Source organism: Curcuma longa, chromosome 12 (assembly GCF_044706935.1).
Source record: "Curcuma longa cultivar G26 ecotype Majalengka, Jawa Barat chromosome 12, ITB_CL_G26_1.1, whole genome shotgun sequence".
In the NCBI taxonomy this organism is placed as follows: domain Eukaryota; kingdom Viridiplantae; phylum Streptophyta; class Magnoliopsida; order Zingiberales; family Zingiberaceae; genus Curcuma; species Curcuma longa.
In genome coordinates this window covers 9743331-9761116 of record NC_133872.1, presented here as the reverse complement: position 1 = coordinate 9761116, position 17786 = coordinate 9743331, and the positions used below count along the sequence as shown (strand labels likewise).

The 17786-nt window shown below is 34.9% G+C and overlaps 1 protein-coding gene across 2 annotated transcripts; it reads right to left on the bottom strand.

Annotated features, from left to right (window-relative positions):
• Positions 1–1443: 1443 nt before the first annotated feature.
• Positions 1444–16377, bottom strand: LOC141843472 (rab GTPase-activating protein 22-like). Of its 2 annotated transcripts, none has more exons than XM_074731525.1 (5): positions 16084–16377; positions 15114–15249; positions 14958–15007; positions 3239–3292; positions 1444–2925 (listed from the first exon to the last, which is right to left on the bottom strand). In XM_074731525.1, the coding sequence occupies exons 1-5, from the start codon at positions 16278–16280 to the stop codon at positions 1695–1697; spliced, it is 1668 nt and encodes a 555-aa protein (XP_074587626.1). In that variant the 5' UTR covers positions 16281–16377; the 3' UTR covers positions 1444–1694. The 2 variants fall into 2 exon arrangements, with proteins under 2 accessions (XP_074587626.1, XP_074587627.1); XM_074731526.1 differs by having other exon boundaries at positions 15126–15249.
• Positions 16378–17786: the final 1409 nt, after the last annotated feature.

Below are 17786 nucleotides of genomic sequence, written 5' to 3'. Positions count from 1 at the left end.
GGTGTTTGTTTGCTATGCTGGATGGCGTAGGTGGGAAACAGCATGGATATGGACTCAATAGATGAGGAATAAATTGGGTTGTCGCTTGCGAGTGATTGAATCACTCAAGCATGCCATGCCCGAGCTCCAAAAGAGCTCAACCAATGTTTTGAACTTCTGGTTCAAACTGGTTTATTGAGCTGGAGGCTAGAACAACTATAATCAAGCTTTTAGTAAATTAATTGTTTAGTCAACTTCATTCGCAGTGTGGAAACTCAGTGCACTTTATTTCTCTCTTGCATATATGGCTTCTACAAATTTCCACTTCATAGTTCAAATGAATATTAAGAGAATTGCATTTTAAAAGTTTCTGTTCAAAAGGAATATTTTTTTTCTTTGCCGATGCTTACAGAATATGTATGCTGGAAATGCTACACTTAAAGGAAGTGGTGCTCTCTCAATAGCTGTTCCAGGGGAAGTTGCAGGCTTGCATGAGGCTTGGAAGCATTATGGAAAACTTCCATGGGAGAGACTGGTGATGCCAGCAGCAGCAGCACAGATTGCTGACAGAGGATTCAAAATATCTCCATATTTGTATTTTCAAATGAACAGAACAGAACAAAATTAGGCATTTTTGCAAATAAAGGACTGTTTGACATTTTTACATCAAATGGAAGCCTCCTGCAAGTGGGAGATGTGTGTTATAATAAAAGACTTGCTGATACTTTGAAAGAAATATCTAAACACGGACCAGATGTGCTTTATAATAGTTGGAGTTAATTTAATTACGGTCCAGTTGGAGTTAAAATTTAATTACAGATGTGCATACTCAATGCATGGATGTGAATCCCACTGCATGTCAATGGGACCCACTTGCATTGAGTGTGTCATGCTATATTCATGCTATAATTTTCATGTTATCGAGTACAGATGTGCAAAAGTATTAACAAAAGAAGACTTGGAGAGATATAAAGTAAAAGTGAAGAAGGTTGTATCTGGTAAATTCATGGGACTAAACATCTTGGGCATGCCACCTCCTTCATCTGGTGGTGCTGGAATCATACTTGTAAGTACTATGTAAATCTGTGTTTCCAGCTAAAGGATGTTCAACGTGCTCATCTTTCTTGCAAAGGATGTTCCCAATTCATAATATCCATAAAAAAATTATTCAATAAATTTTTTCATGTATTTAATTAGTAAGGATAAAATTGTAAATTTTTTCTGATTCCCATTACTTTCTTATTCATACCAAGTAACATCAATAGTAATTATACCCATTTCAGTATCTATACCAAGCACCATCAATCCAGTAATCATTCCCATTGCCATTAACCCCTCAATAAAAACTCATTACCATTTCCATTACCGAATATATACCAAGCGCCTCCTAAATGAGAATATAATTGCAAACAACTACCAACTACCAATGTGGAAATGATCAATATTAAACTATTGTAACACTGTCTTACATGCTATCTTGGAGAAGTGGATATGTGAATCATTCTTGTCATAACTTCATCAGAAACGAGAAAGATACAAAATTTGGTCTAAGTTCAAGCAACTTATAAAAGCTTCAATGGCATCATCCTTTCATGTGAAGATATGTAATAGGGGAAATATATAGAATGGGTAAAAAAAACACTGGTGGCTAACAGGATGAATCAAGTAATGGAAACTAAAAATCTGGAAAAGAGTACTAACTAGCGAGAAGAGTCTTAATCAATCTTGTCATGAAGAGTGACCACCAGATCATGGGCATCATCCAAGAGTTTCCAAACATCCAGTTGCCCAGCCATGCTGTTGCACTCTCGTAGGATCTCATCCATGCTGCTGTATCTCTCGATGATCAACTTTCTTCTCTGCAACACAGATGCTGCAATGGCATAGAGTAGCAAGTCATCTGTAGGAGGAGCTCGCAACCTCATCCTCCCCCAAGCTGATTTACCATAACCTGCCCGAATTGCCGCCTGATCAGCCCACATAACCTCCCACAAACACAATGTCTGCTCGAACGTGAGCTCCCTTCGAAATACAACTACCACCATTCTGTACACAAAGAAGCAGTCTTCAGCTTGAAGCTTCTCCAGATGTTGATAGAGTTGCAGGTCCTTGAACTTGATGACCTTTGATACGATGTTTAATTGCCTCCTGATGCCTACCTCATCAAGCCTAAAATTATGCCTGGCTCTCTTCATAAAGCCAACAAAGCACCAAAATGCCTCATGGTCTTCTTCCATTACAGAAAGAATAGGAGTCAAAAGATCACTCATTCCTTGGCAGTAGCCAATCTCAGGATCATAAAGCGCATATGCCTCGAGAACTGCAATGAGTCGAGTAGCATGGTAGATTCTGCATGGTTCCAAGTCCTCATAGTCTATCAATCCAACGTCAGCAGCAGCCTTAAGAGCTCTGGCCTCAGAGACTGCAGCTTGAACTGGAGAGTAGGGAATCCACTCTGCATTAGCTCGGATGGAATCTAAACGGATGATACGCTGCCATATGGCAAAATCCTCGATTGTTCGAATTGAATTTATGGTGTCTGTCTTTGCCGAAGCTATTCCTGTGATTCTGTGATTATTTTCTCTTGAAGGCTTTGCACGAGTGACCAACAAGGTTTCTGAATCTTCAACAGAAGATTCACTGCCTGATGATACTGCACCATCTTCAGGTACATCTGAATTTGTAATGCCACTCCTCTCCTCTTCATCCTGATTGTCTATGGTGGAGATGAGACTTTTCTCTTTGATTAATTTCCCCAGATTTTCTTCGTTTGGGCATCCTTGTCCAATTGAGACCGACTCATTAGCATCAACTTCTTCAGAACACACAGAATAACATTCCTGAACAAATCTTGGGCTATCCAATACTGCTTTTAACTCCTTGTGATCATCCCTGCTAAGTGTTGTGAGGCGCTGACACTGTTTCTGTAGTTTTGCATATTCTTTCCTGTGGGGATGGGGAAATGTGGTCAACTATTCTCCTTCGCAGAAAAGACCAGCAAATAGTAAATTGATTAGTGTCACTAATCATCTTATATTAGTCAATATAGAGGAGCTAAATGTTTAAATATTTCCCCATAATCCTCAACCCAGCATTATCATCCAGCCGTAACTATTTGGAGTAGGCAACATGAACCTCCATTGAGTTCTGTAAGGTTATGTCACAACTAATATTCATTGATTAAATCATATTCAACTAATGTTTATTTTGGTCTACCAAAAGAAACAAACTAGAAAAAAAGGAAAATGAGCCAGAATACCTGTTTAGCATTCCTGTCGAAATTCTTTGTGCCCTTGAACTGCTCAGGTCATAGCTGGAAGAAAAGGTAAGAATTATAGTTAAGCTATACCAGGTTGGACTAAATTGATTTTTCTAAAGCTTCTAAAACTCGTAATTGTTGTTTACTACACAACGATATAAATATAATATATATTTATATTACATGTGCGTATAAATATAATATACATTTGTGTATAAAAAATTCTCTCTTATTTCATTAATGAACCAAGACACACTTTTATAATTACAATGGGATTAATAAATAATAAATAAATAAAACTATTCTATCTAAAATAAATTATACTCAATCAAATCACTATAATTGATTATATCATATTTTCACCCATGATTTGGTTGACTCTGCACAAGGAAAGATAAAATATTTGATTATTTTCTACACTCCCTCTCAAGCTTGGTTGTAAATATTGATGAGACCAAACTTGCCTTTAAAAACTTTATGAGCTTGTTCAGTTAATCCTTTTGTAAGAATATTATTTAGTTGGTGAGATGTAGAAATATGCTCAATACTAATAATGTCTTTATCCATATTCTTTTTAATGAAATGACAATCAACCTCTACATGTTTAGTCCGATCATGATGAATCGGGTTGTGATATACTTGATGACTGACTTATTATCACAATGTAGCATAATATCTTCAAACTGAATTTTTAAGTCTTTCATCACTCTTTTGATCTAGATGGGTTCACAAATTCCATAAGACATAATTATGTCTTCCGCTTCAATACTACTTTTTGCAATCACAGATTATTTTTATTATGCCACGTCATTAAATTCCCTCATACTCTCGTGCAATACCCAGAAGTTGACTTTTTATTATCAATTCATCCTGCCCAATTTGTATCAGTGTATACACACATTCTTCTATCCTTAATTTTTGCAAAGAACAAGCCCTTCCCAGGAGTTTATTTTAGATATCTCAAGATTTTGTATACTGCAATCAAATGACTTTAACATAGTGAGTGCATATATTGACTTACTAGGCTAACTACAAAGGTAATATCTGAGTGTGTATGTGAGAAATAAATAAGTTTCCCAACAAGAGGTTGATAATTGCCTGTCAACCAGTTTTACCTCAAATATTTTTCCCTTATTCCCCAGTTCAATTGGTGTAGTACTTGGCTTACATCCCAATATGTCAGTTTCCTTTTGATGGGAACCTGAAATTCCGTTCCGTTGAATTCTTGCCGGACAAAAATTTTCTGGAAACAAAATCTTATCAAGTAGCCCTCATATTCGATCAACTAGGTGCTTGATCGATGCATTAAGATCATTGGGCTCTTGTGTTTGGTATTCAGGATCCATATTTAAGAAGAAAAATAATTTATGCAGCGGAATTAAATTGTACCTTTCTTCTTGTAGGAGATATTCACCTGAAGACCTCTTGATCTTCTGCTGTATTCCTCTCCTCTTCTTGGACGTTGTGTGGGCAACGATCCTCCAAGATAACTCCACCAAAACTTCTTCCTTTAATCTGATGGCAAGCAAGCTAGATTCCTTCCTCTTCTTTCTCCTTTTCCTCTTCTTCTTCTTCCTCTCTTGGCCGCCGACCCTAGCAAAGATGGAGGCACCTTGTGTGCCGGCCTTAGCAAGGAAAGGAAAGGGAGAGGAGCTTAGGCGAACAAGGAAAGGTAGAGGGGTTGGGGCGCCGACCCTAGCACTTGAAGGAATTGCCGCCGGCCCTTTGCAAGGAGGAGAGGTTTATTAAATTGTTGTTCCAACCCTCTTGCAAATCCCTCTTTATATAGCCATGCCATCTAAGAAAATTTAGAAAGATTCTAACAAATTTTCTTATCCAGATTTAGTTAGAAAAAATCTAATAAAATCTTTAAGAAAAATTTGTTAAAAAAAATCTAACAACCTTATCTTATCTAGATTTATTTAGAAATAAATCTCTTGATAAGATTTTGTTAGAAAAAATCTAACAACCTTATCTTATCTAGATTTATTTAGAAATAAATTATCTTGATAAGATTTTGTTAGTTTCTTAATAAATTTCCTTGTTTAAATTTTGTCTTTATCTTAATAAAATTTCATTAATTTCTTAACAAAATTTCTTAATTAAGAAATTTTATTTTCTGACAAAATTTCTTAACAAAATTTTTTATGAAAAATCATAACAAATTTTGTCTGCGGAAGAAATAGAATTCTTAACAGAATTTCGTAATGGAAATTCTTAACAGAATTTCTTAACAGAAATTCTTAACAGAATTTTTTTCAGAAAAAATTCTTAACAGAATTTTTCACAAAGAAAAATTCTTAACAGAATTTTTTTCACAAGAAAAATTCTTAACAGAATTTCCTACCCAAAACTCTTACAGAATTCTCTTAGGTGGATTCGAGGCTTTATCCAGAAGCTACAGCAGGGACCTAGAGGAGGAATTGGTTATGGCCTCCTGATGGGCTTGGGCTTCCTGTGTTCTCCCTGAACACCCAACTCAAGTCCATCAATAATAACTCATACCACTAAAGGGTTATTATTGAACTACCGCACCAATCCCATATTATAATATGGGCTCCTTCTTACCATGAGTGCATTAATCTCCCTGTGTTTAAGATATCGTATGTCCGTCAATTAATTGAATTACTGACAACTCAATTAATTAACTTCTGAGTCCGAAAGTAGTACCACTCAACCTTATTATCATGCGAAACTAAGTCCACCTGCAGGGTTTACATGATAATCCTTATGAGCTCCTCAAGGGGACATCATCAGCCTAGATTATAGGACACAGTTTCCTTCTATAATCAACAACACACCATATTCCTTCTCCCAACTCATCGGGCCTCTTGATTTAACGAGATAAATCTCACCCTTTGATGAATCAAAGAAATACATACTAAGTATATGTGCTTGTTATTATATCGGGATTAAGAGCATGCACATCCATGGTAACTGAGGTCTAGTTCGATTATATAGTCAGTATAAATCGAACGACCTCAAACAGTCCTGCTCAATACATACAAAGTGTACTAGTGTAATTTAATAGTTAAGATAAACTAATACCAATTACACTACAACCATTCCAATGGTTTGTCCCTATCCATTTTGGTTGTGAGCTACTATTTATAATTTATAAGGAACCGATAACATGATCTTCTGTGTGTGACACCACACACCATGTTATCTACAATATAAATTAAGTGGACAACTGCATTACTTAAGAAACGCAAACATTCTGACCAAGGTAATTCTCATTTCAATATTATTGCAAAATGGATATTTATACAAAAAGCAAGACTTTATAGTATACATCCCAACACCTTCAACAGATCTAAAGTGTATTTCTTTAGAGAGACTGAAATATCCTTTTTATTTCAAGCAATCTCCATTATCAAAAAATGGCTCAGTGTTCCAAGATCTTTAACTTCAAATTTTGGTGCCATCATTTTCTTAATTTCTTCCAATTTTTTACTGTCATTCCTAGTGGTGATGATATCATCAACATATACTATAAGAATGGTGATTTTTTTCCTTTATTAGAGTGTTTCACAAATAGTGTATGATCTGTTTATCCTTGAATATATCCAAAGTACTAGATCACCTTGGAGAATTGATCGAACTAGGCACGAGGTGACTCTTTTAACCCATAGAGAGATTTATTGAGCTTGCATACATTCTTACCATCCAAATTTTCCTCAAATCTTAAAGATTGATTCATATAAACCTCCTCTTCAAGCTCTCTATTAAGAAAGACATTTTTATATTAAGTTGATATAATGGCCAATCTAGATTAACTATTAATGATAGAAGAATTCTAATAGTATTAAGTTTGGTGATAAGAGCAAAAGTCTTATGTAATTAATCTCATAGGTTTGAGTAAAGCCTTTGGCTACTAGACGAGCCTTGTGTTTTTCAATTAAACCATCAGCCTTGTAATTAATTGTGAAAATTCATTTACAATCAACGACACATTTCCTTGTGGTAATTCCACCAAATCTCAGGTATTATTTTGTTTGAGAGCATATATTTCTTCAAGAACAACTCAAAAATAGCTAATGCCACCATGACAGACCTAGGAATCAATTCACTAGACAATTTTGAAGTGAAAGCACTAAATGTAGAGGATAAATTAGAATAGGAGATAAAGTTAGAAATGGGATGTTTAGTACAGGATCGGGCATCCTTTCTGAATGAATTGGTATATCAAGATTGAGAAATATACCTAACTCGTTATAAGATTTTACTATCGGTTCATCTTCTTGGCTATGGCTAAAATTCACAATTTCTTTATTAGTTTGAGAAGTTTTTCTCTTTGAATAAAGCAGGATATCTTGTTTTTGACTCAATATTCCCCTTATTTCACTAATTAGAGGGTTGACTTGGATAGGATCAGACATGGAGACAGGCGTGGTGTCCAAATTAACACTAAACATAAGAAGGATATCTTCATCATCCTTTGAGGACATTCCACAACCATGGAGTGTGTAATGGTCAAGCCGTGGCACACTTTGGAGGCCACAACCATCACCATGGCCGTCACCACGACCATGGAGTGTGTCACAGTCAGGCTGTGGCAGACTCTAGAGATCATGACCATAACCACAGTCGTCCCCACAGCTGTGGAGTGTGCCACGATCAGGCTGTGGCACACTCTAGAGGCCACGATTATCACCATGGTAGTGGAGTGTACCAAGGTCAGACTGTGATATATTCTGGTTCTCCACTTCGATTGTGGTGTCGTCCATAGTATATTCGTGTCGTCCTAACTCGTTATAAGATTCTACTATCGGTTCATCTTCTTGGCTATGACTAAAATTCACAATTTCTTCATTAGCTTGAGAAGTTTTCTCCTTGAATAAAGCAGGATATACTATTTTTGACTCAATATTCCCCCTATTTCACTAATTGGAGGGTTGACTCGGATAGGATCAAACATGAAGGCAAGTGTGGTGTCCAAATTAACACTAAACACAGTAAGGATATCTTCATCATCCTTTGAGAACGTTCCACAGCCATGGAGTGTGTCATGGTCAGACCATGACACACTCTGGAGGCCACAACCATCACCACGATCGTGGAGTGTGTCACGGTCAGGCTGTGGCAGACTCTAGAAACCATGACCATCACCATAGCCATCCCCACGGCTGTGGAGTGTGCCACGATCAGGCTGTAGCACACTCTGGAGACCACGACTATCACCATGGTAGTGGAGTGTACCACAGTCAGACTTTGGTATGTTCTGGTTCTGCACTTCGACTGTGGTGTCGTCCATGATATGCCCGTGGTCGATTCATTTTGAACCTTCATCATCCCCCCCCCCCCCCCCCCCCTTGAAGTGAAGTGTGTACCTTTTAAAAAAGGTGACATTTTTTGACAACACAAGTAACATATGTCTTCGTTATGTGTGGACAATAATAATGATATCCCTTTTGAGTAAGAGAATATCCAATAAAGATAATTTTAAGAGCTCGAGGGTCAAGTTCTTCAAAGATCGATTATTGAAGTTGAAAATTTATGGATATATTTGCATAAGAAGAGACAAAGGTGTAACAGTTTATAAAACAATTAGAGAAATGATTGATAAGATACGCAATTGTGAGGATTGCATCTCCTGATAAATATTTTAGAAACATGCACAATGAACATAAAGGCACCTACCTCATGGTTTTGCTCTTGGGCTCTAACAAATGACAATTTTTATGTTCAAATTTTATTGTGGAGTATCGACACATGAGCTTTGATAAATAATTTCATTTTCCACTAAATAGTCACCTAAAATGGCATTGAAATATTTTTTTATCATTATCGGTTCTAAGAATTTAAATTTATTTGAAATTGAGTCCAAATCATTTTGTGGAAAGCTTTAAAGATGTTCATGGTTTCATATTTGTCTTTAAGAAGATAAACCCAAGCAATCTATGTATGATCATCAATAAATGAGATAAACTATCTTTTTCCATGAAAGGTATGAATTTGTAAGGGATCCCAAATATCATTATGAATTAATGAAAATTGGGTAGATAGTTTATATTGTTTAGGAGAGAAATGGATGTGAGTATGCTTAGCTAATTGACATATTTCACAATTGAAAGACAAAGGATCTTTATTATCTAATAATTATGGAAGCAGACACTTCAAATAACCAAAACTAGGATGGTCAAGACGATAGTGTCAAGATTATTTCCTTATCACTAGAAACAGAATTAAAAGCAACATGAGACATAAAGACGAATTATTTTTATCTCCAAAGTAATAAAGATCTTCGTGAATACTAGTATTGTCAATCGTCTTCCCCAATAGTAAGTTCTGAAATTGACACGACAAAGATAAGAACTTAGCAAAACACTAATTATCAAGGGTGATTTTACTAGCAAAAATTAGATTGAATATTAGAGCAGGTACATGAAAAATAGATTTCAGAATAATATGTTGAGATAATCGAATATTGTCTATGTCAGCAACTATAGTTAATAATCCATCAGAGTTTGGCGAGAACATGGATAATAAGAGCAAAAAAGACTCAAGTCGCCTGTCATATAATTAGAGACCCCAGAATCACTAATCCAAGGGATTGTTGAATGGTTAAAAAAGGATGAATTGAGTTTACCATATTGAGTCATGGAGTAGGAGCCAATAAAAAAGCTAGAAGAAGCATTGAGGGTCATTTTATTGATGAGTTTACAATATTGTTTAATCTGTTCTTTGGTAAAGAGAGCAGGAGCACTAGAGGCAGCAAGTCTTTCTTAGCTCGATTTAGTATGATATCCATGACCTTCATTCTTTTTTCGTGGTTGCCAATTTGCTAGCATCCCATATATTTTCCAATATTTATCCTTGGTGTAGCTTGATTGGTTGCAATGTTCACACCAAGGACGTTTATTTTGAAACTAATTTGGTATAGAATTTTTTATGAAAACCAAAGTTGAAACATCTACTATAATAGATTAAAGTACAATAATCTCATTTGTAAGCATGACCTTACGATGAGCTTCTTCCGAACTTCCGCAAAAGCTTCTTTAAGAGATGGAAATGGATCACGTACAATAATACGGCCACATACCTCATCCAAATTACGATTAAGATCCGCCAAAAAATCAAACACGCTCATTTTCAATATTATGACGAATTTTGATACTATAATCAGGGCACATTGAATCTTCTTCAAGAAATATATCAAGCTCCTGCCAAGATCTTGAAGATTAGAAAAGTACTATGTCACCGAATTTCAAACTTGTTTCAATTCTTTCAGTTTCCATCATAGTTCAAAAATCTGAGAAGTATTGCCTAGATCAGAATACATCTTCCGAGTTGCGTCCCACACCTCCTTGGCAATTTGAACCAGAGATAATGACGACTAATGTTGGGTCCATGGAGTTAATCAGTGAGGCAAACACGATTGAATTCTCGACCAGCTAGATCTAGTACGATGCATCGGTTGATGTGAATTGAGAAGAATCATCCATAAGATAACCCAACTTCCCTCTGTCGCAGATAACTCTCTTCATTAATTGAGCCCGTTGCAAATAATTATGGCAATTCAGCTTATGGGTCATAATTTGCAAGGATGTGATGTCACTTCTAAAAAGAGAAGAGATGACGACGGAAGTTTTTTCAGCCGTTGACTGAGTAGAAGAATCGGTGAACATTGTTGTCCTCTTCAGCGGATAAAAATCACATATGTTTGTTTACAAAGACGAACTCTGCTCTGATACCATATAAAAAATTCTATTATTTCATTAATGAACCAAGGCATTTTTATAATTACAATGAGGATTAATAAGGAAAGAATAAATAAATAAAAATATTTTATCTAAATTAAATTATTCTCAATCAAATCACTCTAATTGATTATATCATATTTTTTACCCATGATTTGATTGGCTCTCCATAAGGAAAGATAAATATTTAATTATTTCCTACATTGTGCAATATCACAAATAATATATACCAACTTTAGCACAATAGAGAACTTAAAGCCATAATCATGGTTTGAAATCTCATACCGTTCTAAACGAATCAATCAAAATGTATCATTCTAATAAATTATCGAAACTCGATACTACTCGGCACAAAGACAGTCTTATGTGTTATTGAGTTAATTGTGTCAACAAGTATAATTTCATAGTAACTCTCTTCAGCAAAAAGGTGGTCCGCCACCCCAGCATCCCCACACGGTCGGCCTCACGACCATCTGTGAGGAGATAAATCGAGAAGCTGCAGTTGGTCACGACGGAGGAGGGCATTGCCTCGACTTCGTCGAGATTCGATCCTTGCCCACTTCAGCAACTTTGCTTCGTCGTAACCAACTCAACTATGCCTCAGGAGCTTCATAGTAACTCTCGACACCCCTTGGCATACTAAAATTAACATAATGATTTTTTATCTATATAGTTTGTCTCTACACAAGATAATATTCATACTGTAACATTCCAGATGGAAAGCAAAGGTTGAGTTTAACTATATAGTTGTGTTATCTTTTTCTTCATCTCTTTCCTCCTTCCACTTCTAATTTATCACTGACACCATACATCGAAACGTCAACATGATACCAAAAAAGTATCGTTCCAGTCAAAGACCGAAACATCAGTACAGTTCAAGATTTCGAAGCCGGGCCATAACTAATTCAAGTGAAAACTAGATCTTTTAATCAAATAGAATCTTTTATATTTTTGCCTCTAATTAAGTTTAGTCAAAGGAGCCTTATCATAAATGTCATCATGAGATTGGTCAATTTGAGTCCTAACTAGGCTTTCTAACCAAAACATAAACTTTACTTTTAATGAGCAGTTACAAGAAGAGCTCTTGGAATTCCAAGTCAAGGTCTATAAATTTATGCCTCAAAAGCCTCAACAAGACATTTAAGTCAATCAAATAATTGATAATAACCTTTCTCATATTGTATATCTTATTTCAACAACTTATCTTTAGCAATAAAAGGTCAACCTGATTCACAAAGCTCCCACCAATGCAGGGTCTCGAAGAAAGGTCAAATCACATTAGGTCTATTATACGCAACCTTATCCTGCATCATCTTAGGTCTAGGCGTCGTGTTAGGACCGACTACCATGAGGAGGAATCATCACAAATACCCCTTCTTACCATGGTCAGTACCAACCCTCGTTTCTCGATTGAGGAAATGAGGCAACGGGGGTGATCAAGATTATCAATGTCCAATATTTTAGCAACCCATTCTTTTTTGAGTTGGGATGTCATAGACATCATAGGCCATTATAGTCTAGAGAAATTAGTCTTTTGTAATCATTCAATCCATCTTAACCTTTGTTCCGAGTTCTACAACAACCTTAGCTGTCTGGACCAGTTCACTTAAGCCACTAGGGCAGAGGTTGCATGGACATCATTCTTATTTTAGAGTCATTCAAGAGCCCTAGGTCGTCGTCCCTTGATAAACACCTTTATTTGTTTTTCATACCTTACTAAGCCCTTACCAACTCCCTTTTCTAACTTCACCCAAGGTCAAGCCAAACTAAGGTTGCCTCATCTTTTTCTTATGTATGCTTTTTGTCAGTGGCTAGATGTCGATGTCGCTCTATAAATTTTTCATTCCATCATCTATTTCTCGATTTTGAGACAAGGAACCATGCATATGCCCTTCTATCATGCCATCACATCATTTCTCTCATCTTTAAGGTTAGATATGTATCAGGGCAATGTAACACCCCTATCAAAGCAATTTAACAAATCGGACTTTGACAGATGGCCCTAGCTAGGTATGGTAAGAGGGACCACACCATGGTTTGAAGACCCAGTCATAGATAGTTGTTGAGGAGGACTCAAATGATGATGACGAGGTGCAACCAGTACCACAACCATCATTTCTAGCACTTCCACAACCTCCTACTATGGAAGAGAGACTGACCAGGCTAGAAGAGATAGTGACTGTCGACTTTGAAGAGCTCAATCAAGGGTTCTCGGCTTTTCATGAGTTCCTATAAGTGTTTATCACTAAGGTCCTGTCACATAAACTAAAACCCTCCACCTTTTGAGGATTAGATATTATATTTTTATAATCTACTTGGATGCTTGTTTGTTTAGATATTTTGGATGTTTAAATATTTTTCTCTATGTTTGGATATGTTTTCCATGTTTGGATGATTTTCTATGCTTGGATATTTGAATATTTTTCTATGCTTGGATATTTTTACATAATTATGCTTGATATCTTTGTCATATTTTGCTAAGCCATGATTTTGTTAGCTTTATTTCACCTAATCCAATAGTTTTTTCATTTAGGGTTTTATATAGTAGATATAAAAAGTAATATTTAATGCTCAAAGTTCTTAACTAATCATTATAAATAAATTTTGTATAATTATATAAAAATATATATTCATTTTAAACAAAATTATATGAACAAAAATATTTTTTAATCAAAATATGAATTCAACAATAACACATGAAATATAAGATCAATAATAAGCATATCTAGCAATCAGATATTAACAAAAATAAAATTTTAATTAATATACACTTATATTTTAAAAACTACCAAATCTATAATAACACAGCATAATATGGTACCTAAATCATATGTTCCAATCTGAGACTGAAACTCCAACACGACTCAAAAATTTAAACCTTGTGCCAAGTTAAGAGGAAAACTTGCATATTGTATATCTCAAAGGAAATTACAATCCATGTATTACATAAGTAAATAACCACTTCTCCTAAAGATTAAATATATGACTTGGTAAATTAATGTAGTTTTCCTAATGTTCAATAATTAAACCTATGATTTCAACATCCTCTAATCTATTTGTATTTTTCTTTCTATACTCCTTATGTCCCATGAGATGTTATCTTTCTTCACTACAAAAGCCTAATAAAGTTCTTGTCCCCTTTCTTCTATTCATTGTGTGTTGTTGTATGTGCCACACAATAAGTCCACTCAATACACTCTTTTAATAGTCCTTAAGACCCTTACATATAATTTCCTTCTATTTATTGTTTGTTCCGTGCTATTATATTGCCAAGAGAAGTCTTTTCGGGAGACTTTCTTCTAGTACCTCTTTATTGATGCGTTGATGTGAGGTCAACGGATTCAATGCACGCATGCATCATCTGAAAATTTGTTTCATTTTCATGCAAGTATTGCATTCTCATTTTCATCATGTTCATGTTTTGGTTTTGTGTTTCATGTAAGAACTTTACCAATTTATGTTATTCTTATAAAACTTTCTAATTTATGTAACAAGATGGAGCATAGATCCTCCAACTTGATCAAGAGTGTTAGATAATTAGGGTTTGTGGGTCATATTTAGTGGATTTATTCCGACAATGTTTCAAGTTTAGGGTCTAATATGATTCCTATGTCCACTATTTAATTGAATCTTTACAAGTCAATACATTATTTCCTTGCACGGTTACAAAATTTGCATGAATTCTATTTCAATATTTGAAAAAAGTATTGCATGTACACCTACTTACATGCTTGCATAAAATAAATCTGTTCCATGTCATCTGAAACAGATTAAAGATGAAAAGGAACGCTGCTATGTTATTCAAGCCCGCTCATCCTACCATTTTGCTACGCCTAGTATCACAAGATGTAAGTGTATCATATTACAAGAAGTGGATCAAGAAACCTACATGTAATGGATCATATATGATACCCACCAACTGTAGGCGACAAGAACTAGGAGATAACAGCTATAATCTGAATATATGCCAGAACAAATATATAAACTAAAATAATAGCAAACCTTTTTAAACTTACACTCCAAGAAGAAAAGGCCAAACTTCAGCCCTGATACTTGGATCGATTCCCTGAATTGGAGATTAGTTTATTGAGTTAACGGAACTTCCTCAAATTAGTTATCACCTAACTAGTAGTTCATAAAATACAAATGTCAATGATGTAATCAGTTCTTACTCCATTGCGTACTTTCTTTAGGAATTTTAGCCCTCCTCCTCGAAGCTTTCCATCTGGTAAAAAGAAATTATTCCATTGCTGCCTTGTTAATGGGAGTTTTCTTTTCTTTCCTGACCATGGTGATTTAAGGCCACCTCTGATAGAAAATATCAAATTCAAACTACATACAAAATAGCATAAAATGAGAAGGTAAAAGAAATAAAAAGGGAACAAAAATAAGCTCTTCAAGGAGCATGATAGCCAAACTCACAATTCGTGTTTTAGAGAGATGGTGAATAAATACATTAGGGAGCTAATATCTCTAGTTTCATATTCTAAATAACATTTGCAATTTGACAACTGACAGTTTCAATGTACAGATTGCACAAACTACAAGGAAACCAATAAGATGAAATACCAGTATTGAAAGTCCCAATTGATGCAACCAGCAAGAACAAACCAGAAGATGCACAAGAATAAATTGGATGTTAGACAAGGGAACTTTGCATGAGTTTATTTCAGAAAATGTGGTTTGGATGTCATTTAGATGGATGAACAATTAGGATTAACATTATACATTGGGAAGCCAATGATAAAGATCTTGGAGAGGAGCTCAACATGCAAAATCTATAAGCTTACAGGGAAGTCAACTATAATGAATGCAATTAAGTTCATAAGGTGGCCAAGTTAAAGAAACAAGAGAGAAAGAAAATTATACCACTTCAAAATTCCATTGTTAGAGAGAAACCAGGAATCAAATTGGCAGGTAATGGGACAGAAAAGACACGAAGAGAGATAAGACTAACCGACTGGGAAAAGTTGAAGGTGAGACAACGAGAAGAGATCTCAGATGATTCCATGACGATGCAAAGCTTTCATCTATAAGGTGTATTGGTTCTTCTATCTCTCTCTATTCTAACAATTCGAATTTAAAAACAAAAAAAAAAATCTCTTGTTTCTCCTTTTTCCCACAAAGAAATTTAGTGTTTACCTACGGGAAGAGATAACCAAAGTGGCGGCCAAGGCGAGTCCGGCCATGGCCGTAACGCCCAGCGCTATGCCGGCATGCCACCGCCCATTGCTTCCTCCAGTACCCCAGATCCAAGCGCCGCCATTGTTGCTGCCGCTGCCCTCAGCCCTTCTAATGACGCTTCCGATCCCTCGTTCCAACCAGCTCCAACCCCACATCGATTCGCTCGCCGCCGACCTGATTCGTCTCCAAACATCACAGGCCGCCACTGCAGACGGCTCCAATCGCAAGATCCGTCCTCCGTTGCAGTAACCGGAAAAGCAAAGTGCCCGAGATGAGCATATAGATATTATGCGGATTAACAATGGGGGTTAAAAAGGAATTTCCTGCTGATTTATTTGATAAGATTTTCCAATAATCATTCAACATTTTAATTTACTTAATTTAATAAAAAAAAATAAAATCCATCATTCAATGATCCCACATGATCAATTTTATGATCATCTATGAAAAAGTAAAATGAGAAACTATAATTGATCACTACAAAAAAAGCATTGTCTAGACTTCGTCGAAATTCAATCCTTACTCACTTCAATAAGTTTGTCCCTAATAACTTAATGTCTAACAATTTATTTACAATATATTCAACGAGTATGGAAATTTAAATTTTTACTGAGGCAACTGAATTTTTTAGGATAAGATGGTAATTGAGTTAAGTTAAATATAAAATTAATCAATTAACTGCTGAAACAGTAGTTCAAATTTAAATTGGTTTTTTTTAAAAAAATTTAATTTAAATTTAACTTGAGTAGTTTATTTAAATATTATTAAATTTTTAATTGACTACTACAGAGAGGATATTATCTCGACTTTGTCGAAATTCGACTCTTATTCACTTCAATAAGTCTGTCCCACAATAACTAATTCAATCGTACTCCAGAGACACATTTTAATTTACTTACGATACATTCAAGAGGAAACTGAGTTTCTTAGAATAGGATGGTAATTAAGTCAAGTTAAATATAAAATTAATCAATCAACTGCTGAAACGGTAGTTCAAATTTAAATTGATTTAAAAAAATAGTTTGAATTTAACTTGAGTAGTTTATTTAAATATTATTAACCTTTTAATTGAAATCTATTTAATTATTTATAGATTTTATATTCTTAATCTTATTTATTTAACTGATCCATTAAATATTTATTTATTTATAAATTTATTGTTAAATTTGATAATATATTTATTATTGAACATAATTCATAAATTTTATTTCTATTTAAATTTATTTATTTAATTTTATACATGTTAAATGAATGTAAAGAGGATAGAAAGAAAGCTAGCTAGAGGGAGGAGTAAATATAATAGACTCGGTTAAAACTTCTATAGTGATTAGTTTACTAGGACAAAAGTAGAAATTGAAACACAAACTAAAATATAAATAACAAAAACATAATAAGAACAACTCAAATTCAATGTTTTTGTAGTTCAGCAGCCACTTTTATTTTACTAATATGTCAATTTTCAAAATCTATTAATTTTTTTCCTTCTTAAAACTCTTTCAAAAATGTAAAAACTTATAATAACTTCTGATAAAATTGTGAATGATGGAGCAGGGTTGAGTTGGTTATGATGAAACAGAATTATTGAAGTAGACAAGGATCGAATTTCGACTTCGCCGAGATAATGTCCTCTTCTGTCGTGACCCACTGTAATTTTTCAATTT